The sequence below is a fragment of the Choloepus didactylus genome, chromosome 2 (genome assembly GCF_015220235.1).
Source record: "Choloepus didactylus isolate mChoDid1 chromosome 2, mChoDid1.pri, whole genome shotgun sequence".
In the NCBI taxonomy this organism is placed as follows: Eukaryota; Metazoa; Chordata; class Mammalia; order Pilosa; family Megalonychidae; genus Choloepus; species Choloepus didactylus.
Genome location: NC_051308.1, coordinates 3083594 through 3111331, shown reverse-complemented (window position 1 = coordinate 3111331; position 27738 = coordinate 3083594). Strand labels below are relative to the sequence as shown.

Below are 27738 nucleotides of genomic sequence, written 5' to 3'. Positions count from 1 at the left end.
ATACCGTGACAATGCTGACTACTGGATTTGGGACATACTTCTGTTTTAATAGTGAATGTTCCAAGCTATTAAAAAAAGTAATAAAAAATAGGTAGGCTTCCTCCAAAATACTGAAGATATTCATGGCAGTTATTATATAAAATTTCCAAGGAGATTTTAATTTAGTTGGGGAGACAATGACATTTCATGACAACTGGGAGGGTGACTTAGGGTTTGGAAAGAACTGTCATATTTCGACGGAAACTCCCAAAGGGAGGCTGGGTTCTTGCTCCATTTAGAGAGGAGGACATGGAGTGAGTAGTTAGTTTAGTGTAATGGCACAGCTTACAAATGGGGGAGCTGAGACTCAGTCTCCGATCTTTTGTCTCTCCACCTCTGGTTTGTGGCAAGACTCTAAATTCTTAATGAACTGACTGAATGGACTCCAGACAGGGAAGCTTCAAGGAGGGGAGCCTGAGCTGTGTCTGCCTGTAAGGAGGACTGAACAAGCGTGAGCAGGACGAAGGAGACCCCATCCTGGAACACAGCCCATGTAGGGGGAAAAGAGGACAACAGGACAACAGCTGAATGGATATGAATTGGTATGAATCCCCTGAATTTAGAAGGTAATTGCAATAAATAAGGAATCTGATAAAAAAAAAAAAGTTCTGAAATTGGGGAGAAATGGACAAGACGGGGGTGCAGATCTGAGCAGAACAGTATAAGAAGGACCAAGCACACATCCTGTCTAACGCTGGTGTAGCCCCTGAGGTTTCATAAACCATGTTATCACTGCCCTGTGAAGTGTGTATTATCCTCTCCACTTTACAAAGAGATGAGGCCCAGAAAACATATGCAACTTGCTGCGATAGGCTGGGTTATGGACCCCAGCAAAAACATGTTTTTCGTCTTAATCTTTGTCCCTGTGGGTGTGAACCTATCTATAAATAGGACCTCTTTTAGATGTTATTTTTAATTTAGGTGTGGCAAATGGAATGAAGCTGGGTCTCAATCTGGATTACTGGAGGCTGTAACAAAGAGAAATCAGAAGTCACAGAAACCAGAAAGGAGAGGACACTGCCATGTGACAAGAGGCAGAGATGCAAGCCAAGGAGCCCCGAGGACTGCCAGCATCAGCAGCAGAAAGCTACAGACTCTGGGCGAAAGCAAGATTGGCCAATATCTTGATTTGGGGCTTCTAGCCTCTGAAACCATGAGCCAATGAATTCCTGTTGTTTAAGCCAACCCACAGTGTGGAATGTGTCACAGCAGCCCTGGCAAACCAAGACACTCGTTGAAGGTTATGCAGTAAGTTTTTTGTCAGGGTAGAGACGTTCACTCAGCCTAATCCCAAGTTTAGTTTCCTTCTCCACTGTACCAGCCTTTAGCCAGCAAAGAGATGGAGCTGGAGAGGGCAGTGTGGGAGAAGGGAGGGGGCAGCACAGCCAGAAGCAGGGGAGGATAAGGGGGCCCTTGAGCTGCGTTTGAAGTGCCACAGGGACATCTTTGAGGAATTGTCTAGTAAGTGGCTGAGAGCACACAATGAACTGTGAAGAAACTAATATGAGAGCTGCTGCGAGCTAGCAGTGTGGAAGGGAAAGGAAAATTAGGATAGTGGGTAGAGAAAGCAGCCGGACAAAGACGGGGCATAGGCTGTTTTTTTTTTTTTTCTTTTTCTTTTTTAAATACAGAGACAAAAGGCAAATGGATACAGGGACAGAGTGGGGAGATTAAGTAATTGAGTAAATTTTCCTGGAAGTGAGAGTGGAGAGGAATGAGCCCAGTTGGAACAGCTGGCCTTAACATCGGAAGGGATGTGACTTTTCCTCCTAAATAGGAGGCAAGGATGAGAAAAGAGGATGGTAAAGTAACTGCCAAAAATGGTGGGATTGGAAAGCATAGGCTGGGGAAAAAAATGGGAAGAAACACAATTATGCATTTATGAAATTAGGATAAATCTTCTCATTGGAACCTCTGCAGAGCTTTAGCCTGGACACGTCTCATCCTCACGATCTGACAGCCCACCCTCAGCCACCGCCCCGTGGTCTACCTCGCTGCCACGTGATAGTGGAGGGGTCAATGTTGAGCCGGGCGAACTGGCTCATCTCCTCCTCGGTCAGCGTGCTCGGGTCAGTCTTATTTATTCCCAGTTTCTAGTGAAGAGAAAAAGAGAAAGAACAGAGCAAAGATGCAACTGAGATCACTCAACTTGTGTTATTTTCTCCATGACCAGTTAAGCCTTTAAAAAGTGAAAGTGAATCAGACACCCAGGGGAGTGAATCTCCCTGGCAACATGGAATATGACTCCCGGGGAGGAATGTAGACCTGGCATTGTGGGACGGAGAACATCTTCTTGACCAAAAGGGGGATGTGAAAGGAAATGAAATAAACTTCAGTGGCAGAGAGATTCCAAAAGGAGCCGAGAGGTCACTCTGGTGGGCACTCTTATGCACACTTTAGACAACCCTTTTTAGGTTCTAAAGAATTGGGGTAGCTGGTGGTGGATACCTGAAACTATCAAACTACAACCCAGAACCCATGAATCTCGAAGACAGTTGTATAAAAATGTAGCTTATGAGGGGTGACAAGGGGATTGGGAAAGCCATAAGGACCACACTCCACCTTGTCTAGTTTATGGATGGATGAGTAGAAAAATAGGGGAAGGAAACAAACAGACAAAGGTACCCAGTGTTCTTTTTTACTTCAATTGCTCTTTTTCACTCTAATTATTATTCTTGTTATTTTTGTGTGTGTGCTAATGAAGGTGTCAGGGATTGATTTGGGTGATGAATGTACCACTATGTAATGGTACTGTAAACAATCGAAAGTACGATTTGTTTTGTATGACTGCGTGGTATATGAATATATGTCAATAAAATGAAGATAAAAAAAAATAAAAAATAAAAAATAAAAAAAAAATAAATAAAAAGTGAAAGTGAGTTTTTAAAGAGCCTTAAGTAATTCCAATGTACAGCGAAGTCTGGGACCCAATGCTCTAAACACTCTCCACGGGCAATCAGGTTTATTCCCACAGTTTCACCTGCTTTGAGAACCAGTGACCTCTTTATCTCTCTACCAAGGTGTCCTCTAGGCACTTGAGCCCATTATATCTAAAACAGAATTCACCATCTTTCCCTGCTCCATTCCTAAAATCCCTTCATCCAGGGTGGAGCATTTTGTTCAAACAGACCAACATTGAACTATCTAACTGCTCAAGTCAAATATTTGAGAATTATCCTCAACACTTTCCCTGTTTCATGCCTCACATGAGCCAGTCATCATGCCTAGTTGATGTAGCTCCCAATTATACTATGTTCTCACCTTCTCTCCTTTCCCAGGGAAAAAAAGTAAAAAGAACAAACAAAAAAAGAAAACAATGAAGCTGAAATTCTTTGATTAAATTCAGGTTTGGTCAACTTCTAAAAATAAATGCCTAAATCCAAATGTCTCCTACAAGTGCAAGATGCTGAAAATTTGTCATGCACCCTTAAAACGATAGATGTGAAAGTGCCTGCAGCTCTGTGTCTCTGTGGCTACCCTCATGCCCAGGCAGCGCCGTGCTCTGGAGGATGGTCACGTGCAGTCCACATTGTCGACACTTCTGATTGCTTGTCCTTAGTTCAGACACAAATACCAACCATTCAATACAGCAAAGTAGCAGGCTACAAGATCAACACGCAAAAATCTGTAGTGTTCCTATACACAAGTAATGTGCAACAAGAGGAGGAAATCAAGAAAAAAATCCCATTTACAATAGCAACCAAAAGAATCAAGTATTTAGGAATAAACTTAACCAAGGACACAAAAGACCTTTACATAGAAAACTATAAGAAACTGCTAAAAGAAATTGAACAAGACCTGAAAAAAATGGAAGAACATACCATGTTCATGGATTGGAAGACTAAATATAGTTAAGATGGCAATTTTACCTAAACTGATTTACAGATTCAATGCAATACCAATTCAAATCCCAACAACTTACTTTACAGAAATAGAAAAACCAATAACTAAATTTATTTGGAAGGGTAAGGTGCCCCGAATAGCCAAAAATATCTTGAGAAAGAGGAATGAAATGGGAGGTCTCACACTACCTGACTTTGAAGCATATTACAAAGCTACAGTGCTCAAAACAGCATGGTACTGGCATAAGGACAGATATACTGATCAATGGAATCGAATTGAGTGTTCAGAAGTAGACCATTACATCTATGGACAACTGATCTTTGATAAGGCAGTGAAGCCGAAGCAACTGAGAAAGAGCAGCCTGTTCAATAAATGGTGTTTGGAGAACTGGATATCCATTTTCAAAAGAATGAAAGAGGATGTCCATCTCACACCTTATACCAAAATTAATTCAAAGTGGATCAAAGACCTAAACATTAGCACCAAGACCATAAAACTCTTAGAAGAAAATGTAGGGCAATATCTCAAAGATCTTGTGAAAGGAGGTGGTTTCTTAGACCTCACACCCAAGGCATGAGCAACCAAAGAACAAATAGACAAATGGGATCTCCTCAAAATTAAACACTTTTGTACATCAAAGGACTTTGTCAGAAAAGTAAAAAGGCAACCTACACAATGGGAGATGATATTTGGAAACCACATATCAGATAAGGGTTTAATATCCCGAATATATAAAGGAATCCTGCATCTCAATAACAGAAAGACAAACAATCCAATTATAAAATGGGCAAAAGACATGAACAGACATTTTTCTGAAGAGGAAATACAAATGGCTCAAAAGCATATGAAAAAATGCTCAACTTCACTGGCTATTAAGGAAATGCAAATCAAAACCACAATGAGATATCATCTCACACCTACCAGAATGGCCATTATCCAAAAAACAGAAAATGACAAGTGCTGGAGAGGATGTGGAGAAAGAGGCACACTTATTCATTGTTGGTGGGAATGCAGAATGGTGCAACCACTCTGGAAGACAGTATGGAGGTTCCTCAGGAAGCTAAATATAGATTTGCCATATGACCCAGCTATTCCATTGCTGGGTATACACTCAGAGGAACTGAAACTTAAGACACAAAAAGACATTTGTAAACCAATGTTTATTACAGCATTATTCACAATTGCCAAGAGATGGAAACAGCCCAAACCAAATGTCCATCAAAGGATGAGTAGATAAACAAACTGTGGTATATACACATGATGGAATATTATGCAGCTGTAAGACAGAACAAAGACATGGATCATGTAATAATGTGGATGAACCTTGAGGACATTATGTTGAGTGAAGTTAGCCAGAAACAAAAGGACAGATTCTGTATGGTCTCACTAATATGAACAGACATTAATGAACAAACTTTGGGAGTTAAAAGCTGACAACACAGGCGACCAGGAGATAGAAAGAGGGCAGAGATCAGCCATTTGATGCTGAAGGACTACAGAATGTTTAGGATTGATTGCACAGATCCAGAAATAGATAGCATAATACTGTGTGATGGTAGCACAGTATTGTAAGTACACTGAACAAAGATGTCTGTGAGTAAAGCTGAAAGAGGTGGGATAGGAGAATTTATGACACCAGAGGTAAAGATACATGATAAAGACTGGGACTGTATAACGTGGCAAAAACTGGAGTGGCCAATGACTGTTACTAAATACACAAATATAAAAATGTTTTTGCATGTGGGAAAGCAAATGAATGTCAACCATGTAGAAATTTGAAAAATGGATGGTATTCAGGAAAAAACATAATCAAAGCAAACTGGAGTCTATGGTCAACAGTAACATTGTAATATACCTCCATTAAATGTAACAAAGGCAATATGCCAATGCTAAATGTATATGAGAGGGAGATATAGGGGAGTAATATGGGATTCTTGGTAGTGGTGTTATTTGCTGTCCTTAGTAGTATATTGTATTGTATGACATGTTATTTTTCTTTTTATCATTTTTTCTTATTGCTAAAAAAAAACAAAAACAATTTTTCTTGTAGTAATCAATATGTTCAAGTGCTGATTGTGGTGATAAATGTACAACTTTATGATGATACCATGAACAACTGATTGTACACTGTGGATAAATGTATGGTATGTGAATATAACTCTATAAAATTGTAGGAAAATATATATATAGGAGTAAAAGTGTTGGAGAAAACATGGTGAGAGGGATGATGCCTCACCAATATGGACTAACTACAATGTGTAAACTCAGAATTGAATTTTAGAACATAGCCTAACGTGGACACAATAATTGTAATAGTCCCTAGATTGTAAGCTCTTACAGCAGTCAACTCTATTCCTGAATTGTAATGCCTATCTCTAAACTTTGAGATGCTGATCCCTAAATGTATAACCTGATTGGTCTCTGGAACAATGCATATCTCTGAGACACCTGAAACTCAGAGCTAGAGCTCGGCAGATATGAATGTCAGTATTAGTGCATACAGCCACTGTCAAAAAAAAAAAAAAAAAAAAAAAAAAGCTGAAAAAGAGCCCAGACTTCAACTAGTGATATGAATGAAGCAGGTCTGGTTAAGACCAGGGCAAGTCAGGCCAAAGGATAAAGGTTGAAACTGATTGTGTTTTAAAACTTCAACTTTCATATGAGACCAAGGGAATAGATATCTATTTGGTACAGGATCTAAATTTTCTAAATGGTACAACTCTACAGTCGATTTGTTCAAACACCACAATTGCGTGGAACTTTGAATAGAGAGTGAGATACAGCAGGTTAGTATAGGCTGGAGTGAAATAGTGACACATCCTACAGTAATTTGGGCAGATAATAAAAAATATATTTACAGCCTCCCCCTCCCCAGCCCCGAGGATCTGGGGAAAGGTGTGGATGTCTTGGACATACTCACCTGGACTGGTGTTGATGTTGTCACAAACATTGGGACTGGCGGTTTGATGTGCTGAGCCCTCGAGCATGGGACTTGCCCTTATGAAGTTCATTACCACAAAGGAGAGTCTAAAGTTGTATGTAATGGTGCCTAAGAGTCTCCCCCTGAGTACCTCTTTGTTGCTCAGATGAGGCCCTCTCTCTCTCTAACTGAGCCATCTCAACAGGTGAACTCGCTGCCCTCCCCCCTACGTGGGACCTGACTCCCAGGGGTGTAAATCTCCCTGGCAATGCAGAGTATGACTCCCGGGGATGAATGTGGATCTGGCATCGTGGGACTGAGAGTATCTTCTTGATCAAAAGGGGGATGCAAAATGAGACGAAATAGTTTCAGTGGCTGAGAGATTCCAAATGGAGTCAAGAGGTCACTCTGGTGGACATTCTTATACACTATATAGATAACACCTCTTAGGCTTTAATGTATTGGAATAGCTAGAAGTAAATACCTGAAACTACCAAACTCCAACCCAGCAGTCTGGACTCCTGAAGACAATTATATAATAATGTAGATTACAAGGGGTGACAGTGTGATTGCGAAGACCTTGTGGATCACACCCCCTTTATCTAGTGTATGGATGAGTGGAGGAATGGGGATAAAAACTAAAGGACAAATGGGGTGGGATGGGGGGATGATTTGGGTGTTCTTTTTTCACCTTTATTTTTTATTCTTATTCTGGTTATTTCTGATGTAAGGGAAATGTTCAGAGATAGATTGTGGTGATGAACGCATAACTATGTTATCATACTGTGGACAGTGGATTGTATATCATGGATGATTGTATGGTGTGTGAATGTATTTCAATAAAACTAAATTTAATTAAAAAAAAAATACCAACCATTCAAGCAAGGCATATGTCTATTTTTTTTTTAAACAAGTAATTGCTAGTTCAGTTAGAAAAAGTTAAAACCTTTAAAGCATCTAGTTCTATAAAGGAAACCTTCTAAAAAAGTGTTTTTTAATGAAGAAGTATAAGAAAAGAATCTGGAAAACAAATACTATCCATGTCATAGCAGCCAAGAACTGTGAACTGTACATTTATTCTCAATAAACTGATTTTGGTTTCACATTAAGAACCAAAGGGGCTGTGGTAGACTGAATCACTGACCCCAACAAAAGACATCTGCTTAATCTTAACTCCTGTTCCTGGTGGGTCTGACCCAGTTTGTAAACAGGACCCTCTGAAGGTGTATTATCCATAAGTTGTGGACTCATTTGTGAATAGGATCTTCCAAGATCCTTTTGAGGTGTGGCCCAGGTGAATCAGGGTGGGCCTTAATCTCTTTACTAGAGGGTTCATACATAGCCAGAAGCCAGAGAAACACAGGAGGAGACCAAGAATATTGCCATGTGACAGGAGGCAGAGCTGCAAGACAAGGAACCCCAAGGATTGTGGCAAAACCGTGACAGAATGCTACAGACTTTGGGGAGAAAGCGTGGCCTCGCCAATGCCTTGATTTTGGACATCTAGACTCTGAGGCCGTGAGAAAACAAATGCTTGTTGTTCAAGCCAATCCATTAAAAACTACTTAATGCCAACCAGTGATGGAGGATTATATCATTAAGGATTAGTTTTCAGTCTCTGAAACAGAACTAGGGGAAATCAATGTGGTGAGTAGGATATATGCAGCAAATAGGATTAGAAAACCATAATACAGATAAGAAATTAGGATCATTTTCCTAAGTAAAAACTTACTATCTTGCTACAACAAAAACTGAGACAGATGAATTTTCAAAGGCTACCTTATTTCCTAGAAATTTAACATTATTTCATAAGATACTTCTCTTTAGAAGAGAAGGGCTCACGAAAATTCTAAATTGTTAGTCGACACGGGTGCATATAGATCAACACAGCAGCCCCCAATCTGCTGATGCAGAAACTGAGACCCTAAGAGGTAGGGGGTTTGTCTACACAGCTCTCCAGTATAAGGTCCAGGTCTCGTCCTTCTAGTACTCTGTTCTCCCTGCCATGTCGTTCTCCCTCTTTAGAACCTAAAACCCAACACGGTATCTGAAAACCAAAATCAAGTCAAGTTCAGAATTTCTGGCTTTGACAATCTTTCTGCTGTGTTTCTAGGATATTTTCTTTTCGAAAAGAAAACACTAACTAGAAACTTACTCTCAGTCGAGCAAGCTGAATTTCTGAAAATTCCCGGGCACCATTCACTAGTGGAACCAGCCGATTGTACAGAGCCTAGGAAAAACAAAACCAAAACCAAATGAAACCGCACAAATGTTTAAGGACCAACCACGAACTTGGACAATTACCAAAGTTTATGACATTTATATCCAAACTGTTTAGATTACAAACCCTATTAAAATTCTTGGGCTAGTATCAACAACGGAGACTTAAATTGTCATATTAATACATCTGACTAGATCTGAAACAGTGCATATTGCAAAAAGTGTGCCTAAATATATTTTTCGATCTACACCCTGACCATGATCTAAAAATTAGTATTTGTGTGGATTCTGCTTCAAAAAACTCACCAGGGAATGATTTTAATTAGAGGACATAAGGGCCCCATGTACCATTTGCCAGGAAGCACCTTTTTATCTACAGCTCGTTTCTATGAAGAATTAGCACCTGCCCCCATCAGGTGAGTAATCTGCCTCTTGAACCATGAGCACCTGCAGCCCAATGAGGGCCACATCTAGGATAGTTGCAGGTAGAGTTAGAGTCTTGAAAAGCAATCTGTCCTTTCCCCTTAGTATAGCCCAGAGACCAGGCCTTGAGCAGAATGAAGAGAACTGGTCTACCAACTACCTTCAAAACTCAAAACTCACTGCAAAGAATATATGGCTTAAAAAGTTCAATTGAGATTATTCTTTCAACGACTTGGCAGTGCTCATAAACCTATTTGAGAATCTGATCAAAGTATGAACCCTCACCCCCAAGAAGTAGGATCATATACAATTACAACATTTTAAATAAAATTTCAGAGTTTACAGACTTCAGAAGCATTTCCATGGACTCCTTAAGAATCCAGGAACCCCAGTATAAGATGCCCAAAAAGGCTAACAAGGAATCTTTCTCACCTTATCTGTTTGTGTGTTTTCGTGCAAAATCCTTGTGTCGATTGCGGCCGCCAGCAAGTTATTGGCGGCAGTGATGGCATGGATGTCCCCAGTCAGGTGGAGGTTGAACTGGAAAGAAAATGAAAACATCTTTCTACTGTTTTCAAACAGTATTTCAACAGTGTTTCAAGTGGTATTCAAGGAATTTCTGGGCAAATAAAATATCATGCTAATTACATATCCTTATAATGAGCTGAGTCCACAAAGAGTCTAAATCAGAAAATCAATGTAAGGTTCTTCCACTTGACAGGAAAGAACCCTCTGGAGCAGCTCTCATTGCAAATTCTTCGAATTTTGGGTCACAGGATGAAACATTGTCATGGACTTAATGATTGGTCTTTTACTACAACAAAATTTGGTTTCCTTAGTTTACTTTACTTTTTATGCAATTTTTAGTATTTAAAAAATAGAGTCATACCAAATATATTTTGGAGTGAGGCAGAGCATAAAATAAACAGTAACAATTGAATAATATAAAACATTGCAGAAAGTCTGAGAAATAGAAAAAGACATCATGCTCACATGATTACATGATTATTAGAGTAACAACACACTTGCAATTTGCTACCATCTTTTTAAAAATCTTATTATTATGTAATGATCTTATGTGCATATAGTTCCAGTATATAACAGCTGTATAACTGGCAGATGTTTCCAAATTTTTCACCCCCTTATGTCTGGAATATTTAAGATGCTTCAAAATTGTAAAGAAGTCTACAGTTAAAAATAATACATGCAAATAGCTTTTCCTTCTTTAAAAAAAATTAATTGATTATCATAGATTTCCAAGAGTGTGACTGTATGATTACTGGGCTAAAGGGTTTTCATAATATCACCAAATTGCTTTTTGAAAGGGTGAAGTACCACCTGCAAAACACTAGTAGATCAGGGATACTTCAGAAGCAAAATATCTTTTGATTGAAAAAGTAAGTTAATTTAATAGTTGATAAAGTGGTGTTCTAAGTTGCATTTCTTTAATTTCTTGGGAGCTTAAACATTTATATTTACTTATTAAAATTTTGTCACTTATAAATGTTCACTGTAGAAAATATGAAAAATTCCATTTGAATATATATTTTATAAACTTTATTTACAATTTAAAAAATTGGGATCATATGATCTCCAATATTTTATACCTACACTTAACATTATATTACTAGCATTTTTATATCATTAGTCTTTAAAATATAAAAACTTTATGTCCTCTTTTTAGACATCTAGTTTCCCTCCAATTTTTTAATATTGTAAATTATATGGAGACAAACAGATTTAAAATTAAATCTTTGAGCACACATCCACTTTTTCCTTAGGATAAACTAAAAATGAAAATTTATTTAGGCCAAAGGGTATGAATGTTTTTAAGGCACTTGATACATATTTCTAACTCCCCTCCAGACAAGTTTTATCAATGTACACTTCCTAGTAGTGTATAAGAGTGTATTTCAGCTGCCCTTGCTATTTTTAAAAATCCAACTCTGACAATTCAACAAGTAAAGTGATAATTGATGGTGGTTTAATATAGACTTATTAGGGAAGGTGAGCATTCACCGGTTAGCTAATATTTCTTTCCTGATGTTTCTGTGGAACCCTTTGCCCATTTTACAACAGGGATGTCAGTTTGTTTCCATCCATCTCCTTGATATCTACTTCAACATCACACAGGCCCCAAGCAGCACTCTACCTCTGATCACCACCCCACACCATTACAATTCAAACCATTACTCTCTGGTTATTCACTTCAACAAAAGATCCTGTTGAGTTGTTCAACCAAGAATCCTGGATATCATCCTGAGTCCTCCCCTGCTCTCACCCCACATCTAAGCAATCCATCTGCACCCAAGTCTTAAGTCCACCATCTTTTTCTCCATCCTCATTGGGCCAAGCCTGGGCTGCTGCCACAGTCTCCTTCCTAGACCCCTACAATCTGCTCGGGGCTGCTACGTCTGTTCTCCACACAGGAGCCAGAGTGTTCTTTATAAAACCCAGTTTGCCCCTAGTTACTCCCCTGTCAAGATCCATGCAGTAGCTGACGGTGACAGCAGTAAAATCCAGGACCTTGATCATGAAATGCAACAGCTGGAAAGATCTGGCCCTACCCATTTCTCTACTCTCCCCCTGGCTCCCTGGGCACCAGCCACACTGGTGGTACCTTCCAGTCCCTCAATAATCAAGCCCTTTTCCTGCCTGGGCTTCTTTGCCTGGAATGCTTCCTTTGTTCTTCACATGGCTGACTCCTTCCCATCCTTCAAGGCTTAGTATTTTCACTTTTAATGCTTCAATCCATCTGGAATGTATCCTAACATTTTCCCATATGACTATGCGACTGCCTTCCAGTATGCACCGTATGTTTGTGGCCTCAGTCAAGAAGCACCTACTAAGTGTCAGGTACTGAGCTAAGAGCTGGGGATCCAGCAGTGAAAAAGGTATGGGAGTCCCTGTCCTCCAGGAACAAACTGCGTGCTCGATATCATAAGATAGCTCACCGCCCTTCGAGCGGGGTGCCAGTAACCCCTCAATGAGTGCTGGCTCAGTTGTGGACTGCTCCCCAGGCCTGAGCTTGCCCCCCTCCCCAACCTGGCCTTCTGGCCCAGGGTCTCCCCCCAACTTGTGACTGTTACTCATCCTCCTTCAGATAGGAGGCTTGGGGCTATTTTTCTCGGTGATGCCTTGGCCTGCCTTTAGCTTTCCTGACTCAGGCCTCCACGGGCAAAACACCTGTCCTATTCCTTCCATGAGGTCAACAAGTATTTACTGGTAAGCATCTACTGTGTGCTGGGATGCATAACCTGAGCAGTGTCTCCTCTTACTCACCATAGCCGACCGACGCAGACTGATGTAAACACGGTGTGCTATGGGAGTTTGGGGTGCAACAGAATGTAGAGAAGGACTGGGTAAGGAGGATGGAAAAGCAAGAACATTCCAGACATGGGACAAGACTTGAAATCAAGAGCACACAGGGTAGGAGTCTGTGAGGAGTGTGACATGATGGAGAGAGAGAAGCATATGGAGGATGGAGAGGTGAGGCTGGAGAGAGGGGTGGCAGCAGCTGGGAGGACCTCCCACGGCACGCTGGGGAGGAAGGGGTTGCTCTTGGGATAGATCACACAGCAATGTGACTTCCCTGGGAGTGGGCATTAGGGAGCCCTCTCAGGACCTGAGCTAGGAGGGCAGTGCTGAGGAGGGCTGGACGCTGGTCAGCTCTGTGGGACAGAGCAGTGGTGGTGGAGGGGTGCGAAGAACTCCTGGGGAAATGAGACGTGAGACCAGCAGCTCTGGGTACCCGTTTTTCTATGGCGCTATTTTATTTTGGAGTCTTCATTTGGAGAAGTTTAGAGTGCAAGTCTTCCTGAATTTCACACTATAACAGATGGCAGGTGGAGATACAATTTCATATTCTCTTATCCAGGACCCTTGGGCCCAGATGGGTTTTGGGATTCAGAATTCCTTGGAATTAAGAAAGGAAGTGTGTTGTACATATAATTTTCTGCAGGGTCTAGGTCAGCACCCATTAATCAAAAGTGACATTTCTGTAGCAAAACATACAAATATTCACCACAAGGGGCATAAACACATATCAATAGCTCCTAATAGGAAATGTCGGGTTTTGCCAGCAAATGAATTGTGCAAATGTTTTTGGTTCTCAGAGGCTACCGGACTCTGGGGTTGTGGATGAAGCCTCGTGGGCCTATGCAGGAGCACAAAGTGGTCGGGAGAGAAAAGCAGTCATGGGGGACACACAGCTCATGGCGGTCTTACCTCCTCCATGGGGATAACCTGGGCATATCCACCACCCGCGGCTCCTCCTAGACAACAGAGCAGGCAGCGTGTGAAATGAGTCACCAAGACATGAGGACGACAGAGCCTGGGGACACAGCTCCCCAAGCCCAACAGGGAGGCACATACATCCAACACGAAATGGCAACAGGCAGCAAGAATCATCACTGTTCTGCCAACGCTGAGCAGAAGGAAACACAACATGTTTGTGCAATGTGCAGCTCTGCAATTTAAGGACGGCTGTTTCTGTGTTTAAAGGACACGGTGAAAATAATACAGCAAAAATCAGTACTGCAAAACATATATCAGGATATGAGATTATTTTATTAATGTATTATTAGATATCTGGGGCCAGGCTTTGGCTAAACTGCCTATGCATTTAATATCATGTTATCATAATGATTAATATTAATATTGCATATTATCATATGATGTCATAAATCAACAAGGCAGTCTGATATTATAAACTTCAGTCTACTTATTTTAGATACTAATGTCATATTTGTCATGAGGTCTATATTTTAAAATATTAAAGTTGTTATAGGAAAGAATTCTCTTTCTTAATACAATAGTGATCTGCCTAATACAAAAATGATCTTTCATATGCATACCACTTTACAGTTTACCCTTTTTTTAATATAGGCTCTCTCATTTGATCTTCACTATGATGAGGCTGGTGTGCTAAGCCTCATTTTTACAGAGGCAGCTCAGAGAGGTTCTGGCTGACTAAAGGCCACACAGCATATGAGACAGGGCAGGAATAAAGCCTCAGTGGGGAGTGGTTGCTTCATAAGTGCAGAATGTTTAACTGGGTTGAATTTAAATGTTTGGAAATGGACAGAGGTGATGGTAGCACATTATTGTGAGAATAATCAATAGCAGTGAATGGTGTGTGAATGTGGTGGAAAGGGGAAGTTCAGTCATGTATGTCCCTAGCAGGAAAACTGGAGGTTAAAACATGGGAATGTTTAACAGTGAATCTTGTTGTGAAAACTGTCTGTGCTTAATTGTACAAATATAAAAAAGTTATTTCATGAACTAGAGCAAATGTACGACACTACTATAAGGAGTTAATAATGGAGGGGCATATGGGAAAAAATGCACTTATTGCACACTATGGACTATAGTTAAGTAATATCTTAATATTCTTTCATCAACAGTAACAAATGTACCACACCAATACAATGGGTCAATAATGGGGTGGGGGACGAAAATGAGGGGTGTGGGAGGATTTGGGTTTTCTTTTCCACTTTTATTTCTTTTCTGAGATAATGAAAATGTTCTAGAGCCAGTGATTGTATACTTCAGATGGTTTCTATGGTGTGTGAATATATCTCGGTAAAACTGAATTAAAAAAACAAAACAAAAAAAAAAGAATAAAGCCTCAGGTTCTCACTCCGAGTCTGGGGCTCCTCCCTGTCCATGATGGATGACTTTCTATGAGCTCTCAGTACTTAATGAGTAAGGAGTCATTAATATTTAGAATGGTAATATAAATATAATACTGTTAAAAACCAGGATGTGCCAAGAACAAATGGGAATTGCAGCCATGAATGCTATTACTGAAAAGTGAGCAAAGAAGGATTTCATGATGATAAATCCAGGAAGAAGAGTGATGGATGGGAGGATCCTGGACATAACCAAGGAGGAATTACATCACAACTCTTTGTCTTCAGCATGTCTCCAGCGTGCTCCTCGGCCAGACAGGCAACTCGGAGGAGACAGACTCATAACCAGCCTAACAGGCTGGGAGGAGAAGCCACCAGTAGGAAGAAATCTCATAATTGAATTTTCTTGAACTGTTTTGGTCTACCCACCTCACACAGGTCATCCTAAGCTAAAGCTGATAGAGACACAGCTTTACCAAGAGACCAAAAAGGGAAAAGCCACTTGGGGCAGTGGTGCAAATAACTTTGCTCAAAACTGCCTGGCAAAGACCTTCCTGAGGGTCTCCTCCGCCTTGCCCTGCAGCCCCTGCTTCTCCTCTTGCCAGGAGCACTGAGTGTGCAGGAGGGGTGTCTTTGTGTTTGTGTGTGTGCATGCATGTGTGCATGTAGAGAGGAAATGCAACAACTCCTCTAAAACTTTGACTCTATATCTGCGGGTGATGGTTTTCTTAAACTTTCCTCCCCCACATTTTGCTCTGAAAAATGTACTAGCCGGTAAATCCCATACCTTTCACTCCGAAAGTCGGTCCCTGCGAAGGCTGCCTCAGGCAGGCGAAGGAGTTGACGTTGAGGTGCGCGGTCAGGGCCTGAACCAGCCCCACCGTAACTGTGCTCTTTCCTTCGCCGAGAGGCGTGGGCGTGATCCTGAGGGGGAAAACAAACAGCGATTTTCATAACACTTCCCAAACACCCACACAAAATCACCCTTAGTGCTGAAACCAAGTCAGAGGGCACTGGTAGAGAACATACCATTCCAACTCAACTTCGTGATTGAATTTTCTTGGACCGTTTTGGTCTACCCACCTCATACAGGTCATCCTTAAGCTAAAGTTGAGAGAGACACAGCTTTACTAGGAGACCAAAAAGGGAAAAGCCATTTGGGGAAATGGTGCAAATAACACTACCAATTTCAAGACTGGGCACAGAACGATCCATCAAAATGGTTTAAATGACCAAGCTGACGTTGTTTCTTACTGGTGGGTAATTTGGCATTCTGTCTTCCAGAGCTAGTGACTGTGGGCGCATGGTGGGTTCAGGGCCAATGTTCAACGGTCCATGAGTGAAGTATGGCCAGCCTCTCAGGGTGAGAAGGGATCCTACAGACACCACTCATCTACCTCCTTCTAGATAACACACCTGCCCATGCTTGCCAGGGCCATGTTAGAACACCAACAGCCAGAGGAGCTCATCAGTATCAGGGGGGCCCATTCATTGACCAATGGCTCCTATAGTTAGAAGGTTCTTTGTTACAAAGAAGAGACAGTCTGCATTCCTGGAATTTTTTATGTGCTAGAGTGTGGACACTCAGCCCAATCCCTTTCCAGTACAACAGCCTGTCAAATATTTGAAAAGAATATACCAAGAGCCCTCAGCACACTAAGGAGATAACCTCTGCCCTCAAGGAGCTGGCTATAGATTACACCACACTACAGAACATGCCCAGAGCATCAATGTATGAAGTAAAGGATGGGAACCTATCACAGTCCCAAGTAAGCCTTGCCAAAAACCTGTAATTTTAATTTGGTCTTGTATGAGTTAGATGGTACGAGCCAGGTTGTCTGGGATACTCAAGCACAACAAAACTGATGGTAGAGTTTTATGACCTACAAAATCTAGTGATGCAACCACAAAGAAGTAATGCATGAGATATGTCATCATCTCCAGCTATCACAGACCACCACTGAGATGCAATCCATCATTCACTCAGCAAATATTCACTGGGTATCTACTCTGTGCTAGACCCTGGGGAATACAATGATGGTCAAGTCAGATTCCATTTCTGCCTTCCCAGAGCTTACAGCTGATGGGAGATGTGGAGAATAAATCAGCAATGACAAAAATGTGATAAATGCTGAGGCAGGAGAAAGAAGCCAATTAGACTGGTTTATGAAAGCATATGAAAGGGAGTCTAACTAGATCTGGGACATCATGGAAGGCTTCCTGGAGGAAGTCACATCTAAGCTGATACCTGCCAAATGATTAAGTCAGCCAGATAATAATAAGGCTGCATCATGGCAGTTAATATGTTAGGCACTGTGCTTTATGCTTATGGGCTCATTATTATCACCCCCAGCTGATAGATGAGGAAACTGAGACACAGAGTATAGAAGTAACTTGCCTAGGGTCACATAACTAGTAAGCGGTAGAGCTGGAAGTCCACCCAGGCTTCACTAACTTATTTCCAGGCATGGAAATCATTATTTGTAGCAAACAATGCAATGCCCGGGAATAGGTAAGATCACCTGGAGGGTGAAGAGAGTGAGAGAAGGGTAAAGGACAGGACCAATGAGAACACTTCTTTTAAGGACTAGCCAGAAGAAGAGAGACGGAAAGGAAATGAAGGAGCAGTAAAAAGTAAGAGAGACCTTGAGAAGGAGGGGGCATGATCGAGGAGTCAGAGAAGTTGGGACGTCTCATGACGAGGGAGAAGGTCCAAAGGCAGAGGCTGCGAGGCTTGAAGCAGACAGAGAAGAGGATAGAAAAGTGTTCACTGGGTTTAGCAGCCACGGGGTGGCTGGTGACCGTGGTTGTTAATAATTGGTGAGCCAAAATCTGAACACTGCTTGGGGAAACAAATCTCAAACCCTTCAAGCCACAGGATGCTGGTTTAAAAGCCCCCCTGCATCTGTCTGAATGGCAAATTATAGTGGGGTTGTCCCGAAGACTCAAAGTTACATAAAGGTGTCAACATCTAATTGCAGTCAACGCTCCATTTTCTTAGACACAACATGAATAAATGCAGTTAAAAAGCCACAGGCACCACAATCTTACGACAACCCATCAAGGGCACGTAGCATCAAACACGTATAGTTTAAGTTCTCTGTTGAGCTTTCACGTTTGTGAAGTCTTCGCTGTTGGCAAAGGAATAAGTGGTTTACTTAAACTGTGTCACATGAAGGATTACATTTCATTCCCAAGGATATGCTAGCACAGCTGACGGTGAGAGCCAAAAGGGGCCCCACCCAGATATGACCTCCTCAAAACTTCAGCTCACCAGCCAACTCTTGATTAGAAACACAGCACTGCTTAGCTTTCTGCCAAGTCATACAATTCAGGAAAATCGCAAAGTAGGAAGTATTTACTAGGAGCAATAAAAGGAGAGTGACAATAAAAATTCAATTTCTCCTCGTTCCTGCATTCCGTATCAAAATTTGGTTAATTTTCCTCCCAGTATCCTTAGCTCAGATTCCAAATTATCGCATTGCCTCAGAAAAGAAAGAGCACCATGTTAAACCTAATTTCTTTTGTCTAAAGGACTTATAAACGTATGGACATGGAACTGAGATTGGTGTTCATTACCTTCATCAAGTCCCCCAAGCAAATGTCTTTGCTCCGTTTCTTGCCATCCCACAACAATTATAACACTTCTACTCTATAACTCGTCACAGGGCATTGTGATCAGCTTTCTGACATCTGCCTCTCCTTTCAGGTCGTGAGCTTGCTGAGGTCAAGGGCTGGGTCCCCTCTCCTTGTCGTCCCTATCACCTGCTCTGTGCAGTAGAGCAAGAAATGGTTGACAATGGAAAGACTCCTTTTCTAAGACAAACATTACTTAATGCAAACTACGGTAAAAATTTATCGAAGCATTCTGTGACAATTTGGACATAATCTAAAAGGAGTTTACCACTTACTCAAAAGTCAAAATACTTATGCAGAGAGAACTGGAAAATGCTGAACTCTTCCCCAAACCCAGAATCTTGATTAACGGTATAACTGCCATCAGCCGTGGGTCCAACCAAACCTGAACTATGAGCTCTGCCAGCATGAAATGTATAGGAAAACCACCAGTTAAGGCCATCCTAGGCTTACAGCCAGTGCTTATTTATTTTTAAGTGAATCGTTAGGACTTATTGGTAGGGGGTGGGGGTGGGGGGCAGCATAAGTAAAATACTTAATTGTGGTTTCACTGGTTAATATTTTAAAAATGAGCTCTGAGGAATTTTTAAGTAACCAGAATCAAAAACACATCTGTATAGCCTTGATCTTTGATAATGATTGTATAACTATATAGCAAAAAAAAAAAAAAAAAAAAAAAGTCAGTTGCCCGTGTTTGTAAAGATCTACTTCTGGATGTTTTGTTCTGTTCCACTGATTATGTATCTATCTCTGAAAATACTTGTCTTAGTTAACCTACCTCTATTGGAAGTCTTAAAATTGGGTAGAGTGCAATATTGGTGATCAATAAGAGGGAGGGGTTAGTGGTGCGGGATGTTTGGGGCCTTCTTTTTTCTTTTTATTTCTTTTTCTGGAGTAATGCAAATGTTCTAAAAATGATCATGGTGATGAATACACAAATATGTGATGATACTGTGAACCACTGATTGTATACTTCAGATGGATTGTATGGTGTGAATATAGATCAATAAAATTACGTTAAAGAAAAAGAAACACTTAAAAACAAACTGTCATTTTTAAAATGACAGGTCACTGTTTAAAGCCTAAGCATAAATTTACTTTTGGAGTATCCTATTGCTAAAATTTATGTAAATAAAATATTGTAGTAATTAAAATAAAGTAAAATGAAAATGACTTTTTTTTTTTTTTTTAAGTCCAAGAGAGTTGGAGGGAATGGAATTGTGAAGGTCAGGTTTTGGAAATCTTATTGATAGGCCTAAGAATGCAAATTACCTTCAAATATATCAAAAGAAGTTGCTTACAGAAAAATAAAGGTTTCTAAATATAAACCACTCACCTGTTCAGAAAAGCTGGACATAAAAGACCTACTTTCAATATTTTTGTACATATTAAAATATACTGAAAGCTCTCCAGTCCTGATTTGAATTAATGAGAGATTACAGCAACTATATTGTGTTGTCTGGGGAACGATGGGAAATTACCAAGTGAAAACAAAATGAGTTTATTTGGAAAAGTTTCTACCAGGGCATTCATGCTATGTATCCTTTTAGAAGTATGATAAAGGCTAAAATGTGTTGGCTAAAAGAATGAAGAGTTTTAGAATATATTCACTTGGCCCCAATCCCCATACCAAAACCTTTCTTTGGGGAAGAAGTGAATATATGTCATTTGTCCCTAGACATTTTCATGATTTGGAAGGTTTTCTTTTTTAAGCCTTTTATTACCTAATAATAACACCCTATAGTCCAGTTGGTTATTGTTCCAGTTTGCTAATGCTGCCTTTTTGCAAAATACCAGAAATGGATTGGTTTTTATAAAAGGGGGTGTATTTGGTTACACAGTTACAGACTTAAGGCCATAAAGTGTCCAAGGTAACACATCAACAATCGGGTACCTTCACTGGAGGATGGCCAATGGTGTTCGGAAAACCTCTGTTAGTTGTGAAGGCACGTGGCTGGCGTCTGCTCCAGAGTTCTGGTTTCAAAAGGGCTTTCTCCCAGGATGAGGAACTTCTCTAGGCTGCACTCTAGGCTGCAGTTTCTCAAAAATGTCACTCTTACTTGCTCTTGGGGCGTCTGTCCTCTCAGCTTCTCCAGAGCAAAACTCTGCTTTCAAAGGCTGTCTCCAAAATGTCTCTATAAGCTGAAGCTCCTCTCTTAGCTCCTGTGCATTCTTCAAAGTGACCCTCTTGGCTGTAGCAAGCTCGCTCCTTCTGTCTGAGCTTATATAGTTCTCCAATAAACTAGTCAAGGCCCACGCTGAATGGGCAGGGCGACACCTCCATGGAAATTATCCAGAGTTATCACCTACAGTTGGGTGGGGCACATCTCCATGGAAACACTCAAAGAATTACAATCTAAGCAACACTAACACATCTGCCCACACAAGACTGCATCAAAGATCACGGTGTTTTGGGGGACATAATACATTCAAACTAGCACAGTTATGTTCCCATTACAGTTTACTAAAATTAACGGCCCCAGCAGTAGTAGTTTTTTCTAAATACATTTGATCTGTTCCGCAAGTAGTACAAGTACAAACTCACAGATACTTAAATACTTATATCCAAGACAAAAAGGGAACAATCTTGGAAATATCTTTAATGGTTACTCAGGCCAAAATAATTGGTTGAAACATTTAAAAAAAAAAAAAAAATCAAATGAGGTATTTGGCACTCCAGATTTAAAAAACAAAGTGAATGGAATTTTACTTTTTCTTCAATGTGAAATTCAGTCTATTTGCAGACCTGTTTAGGTTTCCTTTTTAATGGATCTGTCCAAGCAATTCAGAGAAATTCTAGAAACTTCTGCATGGAAATGAGAAATGCTCATTCCAATGCTCCACAGCTGCACTCCAAGCTGCGTTCTCAAACGAAATTCCTTTTCATTAGTGTAACTGGGAAAATATGTAAAACTTAGAGCCCCTAAGATTCTTTTGGCATATTTCCCTGAACAATTCCCAATACTTTTCATTTTGTCAGGCAAAGCAAATAAAGTGATGTGTAGGTGTAAATACCATGAGATGTGTAGCTGATGAAACACAGATGACTCTGACTGAATAAGAACCATAACGCTTGAAGAATGGCAGTTTAAAAAGAATTAGTGTTTTTTTTTCTCAATATCTTTCATTAATTATTGAGTGATTCTTTATGATTCTCAAATTTTCACAACTTTGGCCAATGAGAGTCCCTTCAAGGTGGCCCCAAATTCCCATATACCAACCCCCCCTGCCCTATTACTAAACATCCTGCGCTGGTGTGGTACATTTGTTACCATTGATAAAAACACATTTTTATAATTATACTAATATAATTAGTTATTAGTTATACTAATAACTACAGTCCATGGCTTAACTTGGGGTTCCTTGGGGTTCACTGTTTATGTTGTTTCTGTTCTGCATTTGGGTTATTAATATCAGATTTTTAAAAAATCCAATTGTTTTTTATTGTATTCTCACTTGATATATTTAAATTATGTTAATACATAAATTTAAATGTGCAGTAACAAATATCATTTGGTTTTACTGAAAAATTGCTTGGGTACTTGAATTCATCTAAAGCATGGGAAAAGTGTTAAGTTACAGTGTTCAGAGAAAAATGCAGGACACAAAATGGTATTTATAGTATGATCTCAAATGTGTAAAAAGGATAGGTGCATAGATAAAATTCTGTAAGGCAATATAAACATTCTTAACACTTCCATGTAATGAGAGATTTAATTTTCTCCTCTTAATTATCTTTATGTTCTAAATTTCTTTAAAATAAGCAAATATTACTTTCAGAATTAAAAAATTTTCAAAAGAAGGAAATAATTTTTCATTTAATGGAGGGACCATTTATATTTCTAAAGAAGTTGCAACAGTGCATATAATGGTTTAAGTGTCATGTTTCCATGATTGACCTGATCAAAAGTAAACATATGAAGGTGATATTTATTTCAAATTAATCTTGCATTATAGTTTATTAATAAAACAACTATCTATCTTCTAAACTGATCAAGTACCCAGCTATTAAAGAATTAGAAACTGAAGGCAGTTCCTACACAAAAAACTACATCATTTGTTGTGATTATTCTTTCCTTATAGAATGCAATATGGTGTCTATTTTCTAAACATCTTCAAACTTTGCTACAGATTCATCTGTATCACAAAGTCCAACCCCTCACAGCTTCCTTTTTCAATGCAGTTGAAAGAACACAAGTTCTTGTTAAGAGAACTGCACAGTTTCAGAAGCTGATGGTAGCTCTAGGGATTTGATCTGCACTTGAGAATTTTGCGTTTGACCATCACCTCTCTGCAGCAGCACGTGGCAGGCCTTCTTAGTGCAGTTACACACTGCTGCCAGCAAAGGCGCCGTGTGGGCTGCACCTAGCTCTTAACCCCCAGCAGCCAGGCTGGCTGCCATCTCTTCCAGAAGCCCGGCCTGAACCACATGACTTCAAACAAGGAACTTGGTGATGTCATCAAATCTTTCATTTCAGGAGTATCAATCTGCGTTCCCAGCTAAGGGCAGTTTAGATTTATGTTTTTATTGCCAATCCAACAAACTCAAAATACAGTGAATCCCAACCACTCAATAAGAAAAATTTGCTGCTTGATTTTTCCTTTGTAAACCAAGATCACAGGCTTTTGAGATTTCCTTGTCTTCCTCCATTAAACAGGCGAGGAAATCCGTAACTCCACCTGCCAAGATTACCTACAGCCTAGAGGAAGGGAAGCATCTCTACAGTTAAGATGCTAAATTTTTCTTAATGTTCAAGAGTTTGTATATTCACTGTAAACAAACTTGCATGAACTACATCGGCTGCTCCACATTTTGGTTCTCAGGAGACAGGTGCAAGGCGTGCTCTTCTCCCAGGTCACTGGGCCCTTTCGTGAATGAGGGCCCCGGGGTGCCAGCAGGTGGGGCCGCCACGTCTCCTGAGCAAAGAGCTTTCCCACAGGATGTTAGGTAAGCTTTGGGAGCCTAGGTTAAGAAAGGAACTTGGGAGTCCAACTGCAGCAGGCATGGAAGACTGAGGGAGAAGGTAAAACCTTTTAAAAAAAGTTTGCCCTGGACAAGCTAAGAGAGGACCCCCAGATGCTTAGAGAGAAACACCCTGGGAGAAAGAAGCAAGGACACACAGGAGCTCAGATACAGGAGCTAAGACAGATGCCCAGAGACATTTTGGAGAAAGCCGTTTTGAAACTAGAACCCAGGAGCAAAGGACCAGCAGATACCAGCCATGTGCCTTCCCAGCTGACAGAGGTGTTCTGGACTTCATTGGCCTTCCTTCAGTGAAGGTATCCTCTTGCTGATGCCGTAGTTTGGACACTTTTATGGCCTTGGAACTGTAAATCTGTAACCTAATAAATCCCCTTTATAAAAGCTGATCCATTTCTGGTATTTTGCATAATGGCAGCTTTAGCAAATGGGAACAGTTGTTAATTTTAGCACTGTTTATAATGGCCAAAGCATGGACACAATTTAAATGCCCATCAGTAAAGAATTGGTTAAATATGTGAGGGAACATCAATACCACATTTTCAGATCACTTCTCTGCCTCAATACATTTGAAAAATGAGGAACACGCTGTCCCACAGGCAGCTGAGATACATCAGTGTTTCTCCAGTGGGTTAGTGGTGCTGGGGATGTGTGTAGTTTGGGATCTGCCTCCAGCCCAGGCATTTCTAGGACTTCCTCCCCAACATCCATCCACTTCCCCCACCCCATGCATTTAAGAACCTCTGATGGGAGCAGTGGAATGTTCTGGAATTGTGAAAAATGATAATATAGATCTACATGCATGGCCATGTAACTAGGTATACCACACTGTAGAACAATCAAGTTGCTTATAGGAGAGCAGGTTTAGCAGGATCTCATTTATGCAAGACTGTGGTAGTGTCAAGGTGGTCTTCAAAATGACAACAGTTGTTTGTTTGGGTGGTGGGATTTAGGATGCCTTACTTTCTTGTTTATATTTTCTGTATTCAAAAAAAATTTTTACATTGAGTATGTGCTATATTTATAACCAGAAGAAACAAAGAAATAAAGCACTTCTATTAACAAACATGTAAAATACAAGTTAAAGATAAGTAATATCTGGTTGTAAGGAATTTCTTTCCCCAACAAACAGGCTTCTGTGCCTCAAACCTTGGCCCTTATAAATAAGAGTCAACAAAATGAAATTTCAAGACAGCAAAGGAATTCATATGGTCTCTTAAGATTCCCTCGGGTCACAATGAAAATATTTGAAATCCTTTGTTTTCTATCATCTTTTCAACTAGAGAATATATTTCTTTTTTTTTCAAAAACTAGGAACCTGGTTCAAAATATTTCACTTTCAATTCTTACTTTGATTTTTATCATGAAAGAGTCAAAGTGGGGATCAGTGGTGATCACAACACAGTATGAGAAACAAAATGGAAAGTTCTGGATTAGCAACTTGCTATAATTTTTGTTTTATCTTTTGTGGAGGAGAGATTAATTGGTTTTGCACTTACCTCATGTCCAGTGAAGGAATACCATGTGAGATGGACAAAATGATGTCCAATTTAAGAACAGGGTGGATTTGAGAACAGGCATAAATTGGGCAGAGGGTTTATAACCAAGTGTTCTGTGTAATGTTGATTTTCAGAGTAGTCTTACCCAGCAACTAAGACGTATTTTCCATCTGCTTGATCCTTTAACCTTTCTAGCAGGGACAAACGCACTTTGGCTTTGCTTTTGCCATAGATTTCAATTTCATCTGCAAGCAATCCTATCTCCTTGGCAAGGACATCCACAGCTTTTGGAGTCTGTCCTCTGGAAATCTCAAGGTCGCTGGGGGGAAAACACAAAAAAGGCGAGAGTTTTCTCGCTGGAGTGAAAAATAACCAGACACTACGCCAACAAATGAATGCCATCGGCTTACAGTCCCTCTCTCAAGCAGTAATCAGCACGACTGTTAACAATTAGTGTGCATGAGGAAGGGGTGCATTGCTTCAGAACAGCAACCCTGAAAGACTCTCCAAGATCCTGCAAATCTATGATGACACAGGTCCAGGTATGAGGTTCACACTGTGCCATAGGGAAAGAAGACCCGTGAGTCTGGATATATCGGAAGGCCTCCTGCATCTTAGAGCCAGCTGCCCTATGTGGTCATTGTTGCTGGGTTCCTTCATGCAAATACAAGGATATTACACAGTGTTGCCTCCTGGACCAGCCACTTGGGTCTCTGGGCTGTTAAAAACTGTGGAAGGGCTATTACGTTTTATCTGTGGCCATACTTTCCCTCTTTCCTATTTCAAGTCCAAAGTCATATTCCAAAATACCTCATTAATTACATCACTGTTGGTAAAACGACCTAGTGCCCAAAGCTCAATTTCCGACACAGGATATTTAGCAATGCCATAGTGTCTCTGGGCATATGTGTTCTATTTTACTGGCAAGATAAGAACACTGCTGCTTATCTGACACGGTATTAAGAAAACGGGTCTCTGTAATGCTGGACTCTTCCAAGATAGCCTTTTGGGGCTCACGTGCTCAGTGATCACTTTTATTGGGGCTCAGGTCACCTGTCTGTCTGACTGACCATCTGTATGAGAATGAGACTGGATGGCATGCTGTTCCCCAGCAGCGAGGCTGAACTGGAGTCCCGAGCATAGCCTGGCAGGTGGCAGAGAGGCCCCTTAGGGGTTCCCCATTCTCCCTGGACACTGTGGTCCAGCATTCACCCTGCAGGAGGTGCAGACACCCCTCCATCAGTAGGCAGCCTTCTGCTATGATTTTTCCAGTTCCTAGTGCTGACAAATCTACTCTTAGCCATAATACCATCCTTGAATCTCCTCCATGACCCCATGGGGGTTGGCCAGTGGTGGAAGAGAGAGGAGGAAACCTACTTCCCATACAGATTTCTCTGAGGGCATCGGAGAAGACAGGGGAGAAGAGAGCCCTGTGAACGCAGGGTGGGAGCTGGAAGCTTCCAAAGCAGATAAGCCCCTTCCCCAGCCTCTCTCGGAACATTCCTTTCTAGCTCTCTTTTTGTTTCTTTAATTTCTGTGCTCTTACTTCATTTTGCCTTTTGGGCTGTTTCTTTTTTCTATTTTTCACCTCCCATTTTGTCCTAAATTGAAAAGCTTAAGCTTGGAAAATTCCCAGAATCTTCTCTTCACTAGCTAAAGAGTCATGGTGATATCATTATGATTTTTTGAGTGATTTATAAACTATGCAGCCTGCCTTTCTTTCCCCAGTGGCTCAGGAAATCAAATTTGGTTAAACAATTACAGCACTTTTCCCCCCAAGTGGAATTTATTTCAATTTATACAAAGACTTTGATACACAACTTGGCATAGTCCATCTTAATTGTTTTAGTTCTCCAAATAGAATTTCGTTTTACAGTTGACGTCCTATAACAACATAAATAAGTTCAAAACATAAGACATTTTATGGAACACATTGCATAACCACAGGGATATGTTACAAAGAATAATATTCGTCATGGGAATTTATATATTAACGAACACAGAACATGACTAAAGTGTTTAGTCTATTTCAGGGGCAAAAAACACAGCCCGGAGGATTTTACCCAGCCTGGTGGGTATAATGGAACAAAAGCATCCAGCCCAAGAAAACAGAGGTCAAGTCTAAAAGCAACTTGTTATCAAGTGAAACGTCAGCCAATTACTGGTGATTTTGTCTACGTGGAACTCTGCATTCCAATACGGGCTGGATCAAGTGGAGACACTCAGGCACGTGACAATGACCTGAAGAAAGCTGAATTCTATTGCCATCCAGAAGGATGTTTGGTTTGGTTGGTCATTTTCCCATAGAAAACATAGTCCTCAAGGCCAAGGTCATGTGTGGTGGGCAGATCTAATACTGAAAAGTGTATTTCAAAGACCATATTACCACCTTTTGTCAAGGACTTCATTATTTTGGTCAAAGACACCATTTGTCAAGATACCGTTACTTTACGGACCACTCAGAAAAAGAAACACTGCCAGTTAATATAGGATACATCATCAGTTATCACATGCATCCTGATTTCAGAAAGGAAAAAATACAGA

At 40.5% G+C, this 27738-nt stretch overlaps 1 protein-coding gene across 3 annotated transcripts in view; it reads right to left on the bottom strand.

Annotated features, from left to right (window-relative positions):
* Positions 1 to 27738, bottom strand: part of MTHFD1L (methylenetetrahydrofolate dehydrogenase (NADP+ dependent) 1 like) — a 221647-nt gene that overhangs the window by 140036 nt on the left and 53873 nt on the right. The window contains exons 11-16 of one of the 3 annotated variants that reach the window (XM_037819428.1): positions 25340 to 25513; positions 15866 to 16002; positions 13673 to 13719; positions 9878 to 9985; positions 8958 to 9032; positions 2030 to 2132 (exon numbers count right to left, since the gene is read on the bottom strand). In XM_037819428.1, coding sequence (XP_037675356.1) covers positions 2030 to 2132; positions 8958 to 9032; positions 9878 to 9985; positions 13673 to 13719; positions 15866 to 16002; positions 25340 to 25513 — 644 coding nt within the window. Of the gene's footprint in view, positions 1 to 2029; positions 2133 to 8957; positions 9033 to 9877; positions 9986 to 13672; positions 13720 to 15865; positions 16003 to 25339; positions 25514 to 27738 lie in introns of those variants that run through there. The other 2 variants (XM_037819435.1, XR_005214335.1) reach the window with 2 other exon arrangements.